This window comes from Eurypyga helias, unplaced genomic scaffold, assembly GCF_000690775.1.
Source record: "Eurypyga helias isolate BGI_N326 unplaced genomic scaffold, ASM69077v1 scaffold14139, whole genome shotgun sequence".
NCBI classification, from domain to species: domain Eukaryota; kingdom Metazoa; phylum Chordata; class Aves; order Eurypygiformes; family Eurypygidae; genus Eurypyga; species Eurypyga helias.
In genome coordinates this window covers 19836-32121 of record NW_010272827.1, presented here as the reverse complement: position 1 = coordinate 32121, position 12286 = coordinate 19836, and the positions used below count along the sequence as shown (strand labels likewise).

At 38.9% G+C, this 12286-nt stretch overlaps 1 protein-coding gene across 1 annotated transcript in view; it reads left to right on the top strand.

The window, feature by feature from the left end:
- Positions 1–12286, top strand: part of RFTN1 (raftlin, lipid raft linker 1) — a gene marked incomplete at both ends in the record, with an annotated part of 36420 nt that overhangs the window by 10229 nt on the left and 13905 nt on the right. Inside the window, one exon of the mRNA XM_010159262.1 lies at positions 1169–1277. Coding sequence (XP_010157564.1) covers positions 1169–1277 — 109 coding nt within the window. The remainder of the gene's footprint in view (positions 1–1168; positions 1278–12286) is intronic.

Here is a 12286-nt window from a genome sequence, read left to right as displayed (position 1 = left end):
AAGAACTTGAGTGTTCCCAAACAATTCAGAATCTGGTACTGCCTGTCCCGCGGGAAGTGAGATAAGAGAAACAAAGTCATGTGATACTTCAGAAAATTTGTGCAGTGTTGCCTAGGAAACGCACTGCCAGTTTGCAGTCAGCAGCCTACGCATCTCATGGCTCTGAGGAACTGTTAGATCTCGGGAAAGCCCCTGGGACCATTTGTAGCTGAAGCGTGTTTTACGTGTCACACAGTCTCTGTTCCCAGAACAGGGCTTTGACGCAGACTCGCTTTTGCAAGCATGGCAAGCCTGGAAAGCCCTTGTTTTGCTGCTTCCTCAGCGCTCTTGGTTCCAACTTCGGCACCTTTTTTTCCTGTCCTGTAGGTACCCAGCGCATCAAGCAACCGCTGGCTTAGGATTCATTCTTTACTTCAAACTAGATCTTTTGATTCTCAGTGTGGGACGTCAAGATAACTACTTTGTTACTGATCTCAAGAATCACAGACTAGCTTTTATTTTTGTACGTTCCTCCATGTGTTCTCCTAAAGAACTGATAAAACATGATTCTCTAGATTTCCTCTGTTGATCGAGCGTATCAGTTTCCTTTCATGGGAATCCAGAGGAGATGAAAACTGTCTTCAGTAGCATTGCTTTGCAGTGCATGCCTACAGACTGCTTCTCAGGATCATTCAGGATAACTTCCAAACTTTCCCTTGGCATATTTTGACCAATACCACATTGCCAGAGCAGTGATTTGTTCAGCAATGTATATGGCAGATGAATTATTTTAGGAGTTAGTGTCTTCTGAAAGAGAAGGTATTTCAGACACAGCTCAGAGCATCTGTCATCCCATTGTGTTGGAACCTGCTTTCTGCATGTTCTGTTACATCACCTGTGCATATCCTTGGTGTTGGCCATAGATGCCAGGCTGAAAAAGTGTTTCTTGGGCAGATAAAGCAATTTGGAAGTCCCTGAAACATTCCACCATCTGCAGTCATTGGTGCCATTTCCTTCCCTAGCAAGTAGGTGGGCCGCTGTAGCTGCCGCTTGTCAGAACCGTGTTGAGCTCAACGGATGTGAATGTGTCGGAAGGTTAGGTCTCCATGAGAAATATTAATAAAGGGGGTGTCGGGATACCCCGTGTTGACAACAGAAACTGATTCTTTTTTTCTGTCTGCCTCTTTAGGTCTCCAAAAGGTGACGTCCATAGTGAAGGATATGTCTTGGAGGTAGAGTGCTGCTCTTCTTTAAACCAACTTTCGGACAAACAGGAGATACCTGATTTTATTAATAAAGTGAGTAAAAAAAACCAAAAACGGCAAACACCAAAACACAATATGCTTTTAGTTGCGCTACAATTACTGCCTCTAGTTCTGTCAGTCTGACAGTAGGAATGTGTGTACATTTGGTGGAGTTGAAACACTGCTTTACAATTTGGTGTTTTGTAATTTTAAGTATCTGAAGGGCAGTTATACTTATTGAGAGGAACAATTTTGATCATATTAAGTAGAGAAAATTATTTGTAGTATCACAGGAGAGTGACCTCTCACAGATGGTATCACCTAAGTTACCGATGTAGAAGACAGTCCTATATTAGACAACATTTGAAGTAGAAACAATATATATAACTTCCATTTTAGTGTCAAAATACCCTGTTGGACAGTACTGTAGCTAAAAGACCTATTAACTACCAGAATCCCTCATATTATTCAAGTTTTGTTTCAGTATCACATAATGTTAGCAGCTAGAGATGGTATTGGTGACCTAAATCCCCTTGTCACCTGGAATAGTCCTGCTTTCAATAAGCTTTTGTATATGTTGGGGAATTTCAGGAAACGCTGCAATTCTGTATTTATTGCCTTTCTTTTAAAATTATTTTTGATGCTGTAATATTCTGCCAGACTGGGAATTAGCAGGCTGTGTCCCTTTTAGTGAAGACGGATTCATTGTGCATGTTTCCAATTTTGCAGCATCTGTTGTGTCCTACTGCATGTTTTAAAAACTAGCATTAAATACTATATTTACTTAGCCACATGGTGTAAGAATAGTGTGAGTGGGCATATTGCTCTAGCTTTAATCCATCTTGCAGCGACAATAGTTAAGAAAATCTTGTAGAACAAGTTTCAGCACAGGCTGTATGAGCTTGATAGGAACTCAGCTTGACAGACTACACTCATGTTCAATCTTTCCTTTTTACTATGAATTGTAAAAACTGGTTTAAAAATAATGCAGCTGTGACTACCTGACCGTCGTCATCATCAAACTCAGAGATATATAGATTTTTGGTATTAGAACAAACTGACATTTTCTTCATTTTAATTTTGTTAATAATATTCAAAAGTTTGAGTCTGAATTTCACTTCAGGTTTTGTTGTGTTACTGCACTGCTATTCTGATGTTATCTTGGATTATTTCAATTTTTTCACACATAGGCAAAACTGGTGTAGTGATTGTGTATCAGTTTCAACATGTTTGATTTTGTTCTTCAGTTCTTTGAGTCAGAGTGGAAGTATAGGCTTATTTGTCACAAAGGGTAGCAAAATTTTACATCATTGCAGCAGAAAATTTCTTTGCATTTGTAACTTCAGAAAGAGTATGACTTACATGAAACCAGACTAACAATCCAGGAGTCACCTTATTTCCATAAATATCCAATTCTGAGACTCTTTAGGATGCTTTTCTAGACATGGAAATGTAGCTGTTGGTAGAAGCCATTTGATTATGGGGTCATGAAGATGCCTTTGTGAAAGATAATAATTTAAATTTTAATAGCTAAAATGTATATTTACTGTTTCTCTGTAGGCTGAGTATGTCGCTCATCCTCAGATGTTATTTGATGTAGAGGAATTTGAAGTTCTTTGAAGCTGTTGCTGTCAAGTGTGTGCTGTGTCAATGTCTATATCTGATAAAACACACTGTGAAAGTCTCAACACTTATGTAAATGTAACTCAGGAAACAGGACTTGTTTGGAGGAGGAATTAATTGTCATATAAACTGATTTGTCTGAGCAACAATAATGTCCATTGCTTTTAAGGGCATATAAAACAGGTGTTTACAAACAAATAAAAAATAAAGGATATGCTTCAAAGAAAATAGTAACAAAAAACTGTTAGAGAGGGCAATTGCTTGCTTTCAAAAAAGAACAACCCTGTAATTCTTCTTAAACTGTGGAATACAACTGAAGTTAATAGTGTTGTAATTGAATAGGGAAATCCTTGATCACAGAGCTTTTCATAACAGAGGCTTTTAGCGCAGGTTTGCCATCTTACTGCATTGCAAATTACTGTGTTTTAAAGGAAGATACTAAATAAAGTAGCCATATTTTCAAAACGAAAGAACAAGTGAATATTTTGTCCAACTGTGAATTTACTAGAAAAATTCCTCTACCCTGAGAAAACTAACTCTATTCACTGCTAAACAAGCATTGTTTACGTAGAGTTTGAACAAGGATGCAATTTTTGTAACTTCTTTTCTCAACTGAGTTTTTGTTGCATTGAAAAGGTATGTCATATTGAGTATTCACTGCTTGCTCCTAGCAAGCACAAAACAATTTTACAGTGGCATACAGCATACGTCAATATCTTGTTTTCTTCTTCTGTAACACCATATAAATGATTAAGAGTAATGAAGTAGAAACATGGAAGTTATTTCATCTACAGAATGCTTCTTGCTCGCTGAAACCAAGTGCTTCACTACAGTGTTGCCTATAAAATGTTAAGAAATGCCACAGACGACTCTTGGGTCAAACCTGTGTTCTGTTGCTGAGATCTGCCTGTGCTTTGGGACTCTGCCCCAATTCTCTACTCTCCTTTGTATGTTTTTGCCACCACTGTGGTTTCTGACCACAGTAGGAGCCATGGGAGACAGGCGACATTTAAGTATCGGGGACATAATGTTGCATAGGATACACTCTTCCTGTACTGTAAAAAATCATGCCGACATCACCATGTTCTGATTGTTCTTTCGTATCAGTGTGGCTCAACCTTTCCTGATGAGCTCAGACAGTCCCATGGTGTCTTTGTCATGTAAATGAAAGAAGTAACTTAACTGTTGTGTATGTACTTTATGGCTGTATTGGTATTAGCACACCTGTCTTAAGCTCTCAGGCAAAACACAGATTAAAGATTTGCTCATCTGCTTTTTAATAAGCAAAGCTAACTTCCGAACTTTTGATCACAGGGGCTCAGATCATTCTGAAGTTGTTGCAAGTCAGAGATGTTACTTCGAAGATACCGTATTTTGTAATACTTTGACTTGTGTCTCATGTAAAATAGGGTAGCTTTTAATTACTTCCTTAGTTGCTCTTTATTTCTATGTATCCTGTTATCATTTTTTTCATCTAAGAATGTTCTCCTGAATCTGCTGAGACAAGCCAGGGAAGAAGAAGCTAGGCTGACATCCCAAGAAAAGAGTTATTTTGGATACGCATATATGAAAGCCAAATATGTTTCTCATGACCCTTGTTTTCCACGTCAGTCAAAGTTACATGCTCTAGAAGAACTGTAACAGGCAGAAGGTTTTACTCCTGTGTTCCCAACTTCGCAGTGCTGGTGAAAGGTTAGGAGGATGGAGGATGTTTCCTGTACCATTTCTTCCCGTTCTGACATGTTAAAATTTAGCAAGCACGTCTTTGTATCCTCGGTTGCCTGCTTAATAATGCTCTGACAGAAGGAAATTCTGGTATGTTAACTTTTTTCCAGTTTGACCCCATTGCAGAGTTCATATTTCTTGTCCCTGTGGACGCATTATCCTTCCCAGGGGAAGTATGATGAGCACGGAAAAGCGTGTTTTAAAGATGCTGCAGTTTAACTGAAATCCAAACTCAGGCCTCTTCTTTCTGTGTTTTTGAGTAGACGAGGACCTCTCCCTGAGGGTCTGTCCTTATTTGGCTCAGAAATGAGTCTAATTTCTTCCAACAAACCTAAGGCTGTACAGATGGGTAATTGGCTTTGCGTTTTCTGATGTGAACCAGTTCAGCTTGGAACATGACTGCTGTCTTGAAACGCCTGTGTCACGCTTACCTTGCGATGAGAACCGTTGTACGAGACAGTGTTTGTCAAATCTGCTCACTGCTGTTCCCTCTACTCGTAGTCTCAAAGCTCAGTGGGCGCACAAGTGCCATCAAGCACTAGCTCAAAAGCTTCCAGTAACATGTCACTCCCTTAAGTGGTCTTCTGAGCGACTTCTCTAGTCCAAAGGACCCTAGAAATAATCTTGACTCCTGCAGATGTAGTGACTTTGCCTACAAAATTCTTGACCTTTATTTTCCAGTAGTAGCATTGCTGGGCCAAGGAAGTGATGGTACCTCTCAGACCCCAGTGGGACCCCAGGGAAGAATATGCCAACAAAACGTCATTGCGAGGACGCTGCCACCCGTGTTCTTGGTCTAGAGTTGGCAACTGAAGTAGTGAGCACCAGTTCTCCCTGGTACAAAGGCAAGTTGCACAGGGACAATCCTAACACTTGCATGAAGACCTCACATCCTCCACTGCTGAATGGATCTACCATGTTTGAGCCTTCTTGCCAGTTTTATGGAATGTATTGTATCAACTGGTATTTCCTGGAATTTTTGTAAATGTCTTTTGAAAAAGAAAGTGTTATCAGGAATAGAAGTGGCATGAGGAATTTGCATGTTTGTTCATGCACTGGAAATTAATACACATTACTACCAGCAAGTTTAAACTGCAGTTGAACTCACTCAGTGTACTCCTGAAAGACAGGACATTTTTTTGGAGGGGTTTGATCCCCCCCTGGCCGTTATCTGCCGTCGCTTCTTTGGAGGAAGCAGCAGGCAGGAGATGGGCTGAGTGGTTGGGTGAGGAGTCAGTCTCACTGCACGTTTCTCTGTATCAATATTTTTATCAAACTACCGAGATACTTCTTTTCCTGCTATCTTGGTTTTTTCCATCCATACATCTGTAGCTGTTTTGGTGTTACCAAGATAACGGCTATCTTAGTTCATGCACATCATTTTCTGGAGAGTCATCTCTGTTACGGCTCTTCTTGAAGAACTGTTGTATTAGTATTGCTGTTAAAAGACAGGTCAATTCTCCAGCTTCTTTTAAGTTGTTAGGTAGAAGCAGGGTTGTCCCCCACGACAAGGAGGACTGCTGCTCCTCCTATAAAATAAAAAACTGAATGCCTATATGAATTCTCAAGAGCTTTTTAAGTCTTTTCCATAGATGCTCCTGGTCAAGGGAGTGATTCAGCCCCGACTTGACTCTTCACTTATTTCCTACACATTTGCTCACAACAGAATGAACATTTGTCTTATATGATCAAATCAAGGGACTTCACGTATCCGTATAGTGTGTGTGTGAAAGCAGTATGAAATGATTTTGAACTCTCAGCTTCTGAGTGATAACTCTCTTCAGCATCAACCTACAAAACAGCAAGAAAACATGGAAGATGAGAAATGTGTCATAGGACAAATTTGTCCATAACAATATGTACTTTATATATATATAATTGTTTGTGTTTGTAACATTATGACAAGCAGATGAGAAGACAAAAGACTCTGATTTGCTAGAAAAAAAGGAATGTGAAAATTACTAATCTTGGCACTTTTTTACTTTTATTTATAATCGCTAAGAAAAAACCTTTTTTTTTGCTTTAAAAAACCTGGCTGTTCCAGTATTTCTCACATTCTTGTCTCTGTCATTTCTTATTCTTCATCTGTTAATCTTTGCAATGAGATTTCTTTTTTAGAAGGAACAAAGAGATGCAGCTTATGTGTTCTGAAGAACACTAGACTGGTGGGAGATTTCTTGACTCTGTTGCTGCAGTCTTACAAGGATCTCTTCTGTGAAGCCTCTGATTGATTTGTTGGTGCCAGAGTTCATTAGATGAATATTGTAATCCTGAGCATTAGTTTTTAAATACGTTTTAGCTGGCCTGTTCCGAAATTTGCTGCAGGGTAGAGAATTAGAGCAGGTGGCAGTAAAAGATAGAAGAGGGGAGAAACCGAGCCTTTAATATTGCTCAGCAGATCCTTCTTCAAATGAATAAGCAGTTTGAATTTACTTCTGTGGCTAGAAAACGACCCCTCTAGAGTACTGTTTATTACGTAGGATTACTTATCTAGATGTGATCTCAACCTCTTCTAAAATCATTTCCATCCTTAAAGCAAACCAAAAAACTACCACTCCAAAACCTTTACTCTCAAGAGTGTTTGCAAAAGAACAATACAGCATTTATTTCTTTAGCACATTGTAATGAAAACCATTACTGAGCACTTAGTTGACTGCTTTGTTTTCTGCACGTTTTCAGTGCAAACACAGCCCCTATTTTATTTTTAAGTATTTGGATCTTAGAAGTAGATATGGTCCTGAGCTGTAGCTGAAACTCAACGTCAATAGTTCAGCTGTTTGTGATCTGCTGTGGTAATATTTATTAAAGTGCATTTTGTTAACATTTTGTAAGTGTATATATAACAAGAGACGGTAAAAAATAGCATATACTGTATTTCAAACAGCCTGGTGTGAAGGGAAACATCTGTTCCTGATTAAGCTGCTTTCAACTTGCCTTCTTTTGACTAAGCCCTGTAAGAGTGGTGTTGATATATATCTTCCACGAACATTGCAAAACTATTTTCAAGACTCTCCCAGGAGCCTGGTTGTGCTTTTATAATCCTTTACCCCCAACAGCTTTCAGAGTCATCCTCTTGACCGAGATAAAAATAGATGTTATAAAGTATGTAGTTGATGTTTTTAATGATCCCATTTCTGTCTGGTGGGAAAAATAACTTTGTTTTTAAAATAACAATAAATATGATATTATTTTATGCTGTGCCAAAATAAAATATGGACAAATTGTTCAAATTGTAATTTTGGCTACGAGTAACAGATGGCTTGATGAAACAATGTGATTTTTCAAGAAACCCTCTTTGGTTTATATGAAGGTAAAAGAAAGTTTTCCCTGCAGATTAAATGTAAAGTCTGTAAGATAGAATTTCTTAATTTTAAAGGTACTCCTTTTGTCCTGAACATTTTGGTTTTTTGTTTTCATTGCTTAGGACAGAGAAGGACTAAAGCAGTGTCCCAGTTTTGAGTCCCATTAGTACTGGTTGATCAGAAATAAGTGAATGTTTTCTCAAGTTCTACAAAGAACACTGAATTGTGTTCGTCCAGCTAAAACGGTTGTTAGAAACAACACTCAACCATCTACCTCTATAAATATTTTCCCCATGCTTATCTTCATCCATAAGTGTAGGAGTTTCTCTCAGAAGATCCAGGCACAAGAAGACTTGGCCTGCATTTTGAAAATGCCTGTTCTCTAGAGCAAGCATTTGGGACAGAGTTTCTACAGACCCTTTTTTGATGGTGTTTATCGAGTATTTGGGTTGAGTGAACATAGCTGGCTGCACTGTAGCCGTTTGTCCCAGGTCCAAAGCCAGGGAATAAATCTGAAATGACATGGATAAATTCAGGATTTCTTAGGGCAGGGATGGGAGGACGCAGCTGTTACATGATTTTTGGGCAGGTACTGCAGTCACTGAACCTTTGTAGTCTGTGTCCACCAAAGTTCACCCTTTGCCAGCTCTGTGAAGGAACAGATGCTAAAATAATAATTTGAGAAGAATCATTGCACCCAAGACCACAGAGGATGAAATAATGTGGTTTAAGGAGTTATCATCTAGTGAGATATGCTGAAAGGAACAAGTACACCTGCACCATGCTGCACTGCATGGTTAGCATGGTTATATTGTTGTCAGGAATGAATGCACAGCTAACACAAGCTGAAGGGGAATTTCAAGCTGTTACTCTCATCCCTGCCTTGGCTCCAGTAGCAGGAGACAAACAGCTTGCTGTAACTTAATACCTCTTGGCAGCACTGTTTTAAGAGCCTCTCTTCTGCCTTATTCAGCACAGCAGTTAAGTTGCAGTAGCTACTTGCCTCGCTACATTTCTCCGTTCTGTTTGTAGCTTTCAGTTCCCTTTTGCAGAGGCTGCTACCATTGAGCATGGTATAAAACTGCAAATATTGCTTTCTTTTCCCTGTTCAGTGCCTTGTATGCTCTACCACAAATGCAACAAGAGCTTAAAGTGTCAAGTCAGTGCTTCTGTTGAATGGGCCTTGCACTGCAAAGATGGAACGGCAGCGTACATCTGTTTCTTCAAGAATCTCATTAGTTTTATCTTTTGGGTTTGTTTTTGGACTCTGTTGTCTTCTCATGGATCTGTCAACTTCATTCTAATAATCTTATCTAAAGTTCCCAAACAGTAAAATTCTGGTCAGGGTTTTCATTGGAGGTATCAATATAAACACTGTCACCAACGCTGCTTAAAGGATTACTGTGGTTTGGGATTATGGCAGCATTTTTCAAGGCATCCCTCCAGATGGCCTATTTTGATGGACTTGACAGAGCAAATACTGGGTAATTTGAAAGCCTGAATGCAGACTGGGATTTGACTTTGTAAAAGTTATGTTTATGTTTACTTAGGTTTATATGAACATGAACTATCTATCTCAAATTCAGAATTGGCGAGTGTGAACTGGAAGAGGTTAGAAGTACGTGGGAAGTACAGGCTTAAATGACAGAGCATTGTAGTCAGAAAGGTTGCATGGTTTGGAAAGTATTGAAACAGAGTCTCAGAGTAACAGGGCAGAGAAATGATTAGCAGTTGCTGCTTTGCTGTTTGATTAGTAGAATAATCTTTTTTTGGGAATGTAGTATTTGAGTGCAAAAATGCCAAACACGCTAAGTTTTGAGTTGTTTACAAACAACTGAACTCCCCCTTCAGAACATTAGTTAAGCTTAGTTGGTTTTAAAATAAGCAGTATGATGACTGTTGCTGTCTTCTCAGGAAGGAGCGTGTGAGACCTACAGAAAATAACAGAGGCAAACTAAAAAGCCTGTCTTAATTTTAAACATCTGTTTTCAGAAATGGACAAACTAGAAGGGGGGTGTGCAGTATTCATGATGAAACATGTACTACTAAATATTAATGAGGACATAGTTGAAAGTCTGTAGTCTTGAACATCCTTTTCCAGTTCCAACTCCTGGCATGGAGTACATAGAGTTCTCTTCTAACCGTAAGGTCATGTTCTCTGCCTGAAGATCCCTGGTGCTGTGTCTGTTGTCAAAGGAGATTTGCTTGATTCCTAAAAAGAAGGTAGAAAAATACAGTGATCTTGTTTCTGGTGCACATTATGAGACCTAATGTCTCTAACATTGTTCTTATAAAACAACCACCAAATAAACAGAGAAACAGACAAGCATTTCTTTTATTGGCTGAAACAGTTTGTGCTTGGTTTAAATAGATACCTCTGAGCAAAAATTAACTAGCTATTGTTTCCAAGGCCATGTGTTTGGCCATCAGTAGGACTAAGTAGCAGTCTTCCCCTTAGCTCACTGCAGAGCTAACTAAATGCATCTGACCATTGGGAAAATCAGTTCATTGGTCTTGGAGAATGTTGTCCTTTCTCCAAGCACATTTTTGCTGTGTGTCCTCTTCATAAACTATTTCTGTTGTTTGGTTTTATACTGGCACCAGTCCCCTTTACTGGGTTGCTATGACATTCTTTCCGTACCTTGTTATGCCATGAGCAAACCTGTTAATGCAGTGCACAGTCCTAATGCTGGTGTTTTCCAGATTTTCAGAAAATGTAAGCCTTGAGGCCATTTAGGACTGCGATGAACTGGGAGTGCCCTGATGACATTAGTAAAACCACTTTTCCTCTGGATGCATCCCAAAAATGTCCGACTCTGGGCATACAAGAGTTAAGAGAAGCTCCTAACGCTTGTCCTATTAAATCATTTGTTTGAAAATCCTTGTCCGGGAGAGGGATATTGTCAAATTGCTTTGCATTATTTTCCATGTTTATTGATATGGGTGGAATATTATCCCAAGCTCGCAGAAAGTGTTTGATTTGCTCTGTGCAATTCCATGGGAGAAACATACAGAATGTCCCTGTAAGCAGCATGGGATCTATATCCTTGAGTTTCTGTTATTTGTAAGTAGTAGCATCATGCTCGCTATGAATAGGAGATTACTATGGAGCTGATAATGCAACAAGAAACACAGAATCACAGACAATATGTGGACTGCACAATGAACTTGCCACGTATCTTCGTTCTGAATAGATTTGAAAAGAAAACCTGTATGTGGCTGTTCAAAATGAGCTTTCAATCTGGAATCTCTTCGCTTTCATGGCTGTGAGGCCCATAGCTTAAAAACAAGTCATTTCCAGAAAAAAGAGGATTTCGTCTTTCAGCCATCCTGCTGCCAGGTGTGGTTTTACAGATCTTTAAATTAGACTGTCAGCCATTTTCTAATTAGGTAGGGAGGGAGCCTTCAAGGGAACCAGGAGTATTTAAAAAGATGGGACATAGTTTTGCTACCTCAACGTAATGTTCAGTGACACTGTTTTGTGCTGCTGACGGTTCCTTTTTTCTAAATGCAATATAAAAATAGCAGTCAGTCATTGCTGATATAAACAATAGCACTTCACAAATGTTATGAAATGTTAACACAAGGGGCCCAGCTAAAATTCAATTAGGGTAGTGACATCGGGGTTGGACACGGTGCTTGTTCCTATTCTGTCTAGAGTTAGTGGGAGATTTGATATTTATTTCACAAATAGCAAAGGCTAAATCTGTCATTTTTTTTCCCCTCAGGGAAAATGCCAGGTTTCTAATCAAGCAAATTATAGGGATGACATTAAATTCTTTAACTGCCTCAGCCCTCTGTACACATGAAATTTCACCCCTTCTTTAAGGAGGTTCTATTTTTAAGCTGGTGCAAATCCAATTTGTTGCAAGCCAGTTATAAATGAATTTGGATGTACCCACTTGGGGGTTTATTCAGAAAGAAATAAATTAGTTAAATTCTGCTTCTGATGTTGAACAATTACATCTTCTGTGATGGAGGCCTGTTCTTATATTTGTGGTTAATATTGTCCAGGCAGCACTTTATGAGGCAATAAAAATGTTTCTATTCCTTTCTGGGGAAAGAACCAAAGAATTTTTGTTGGAATTTCCCTTTTAAAAATTTCCCAAGATGTAAAGAGCAAGAATGTAGCATATTTCAAATATGAAAAAGGTCAGTAATACAACTGAAATTAGTATGGATCACCTAATGTAAGGGCATTTTTAATCTAGCTTTTTTTTCCCTGATGTGGTAAGTGGTGGAGAGGCAGTTGTTCTGCTTTTTATGCTTTTTCCTCTTATTTAGTCATACAACATAGTGTGGCAAAGACCTTTTTTAGTACTCTTTGTTAGTGCTTTAAACTGACACATAAAGACAAGTAACTGTAGTGTTTATCTGATGTGGAATAGGTTCTGGCTGCTGCTGTCAGATCAG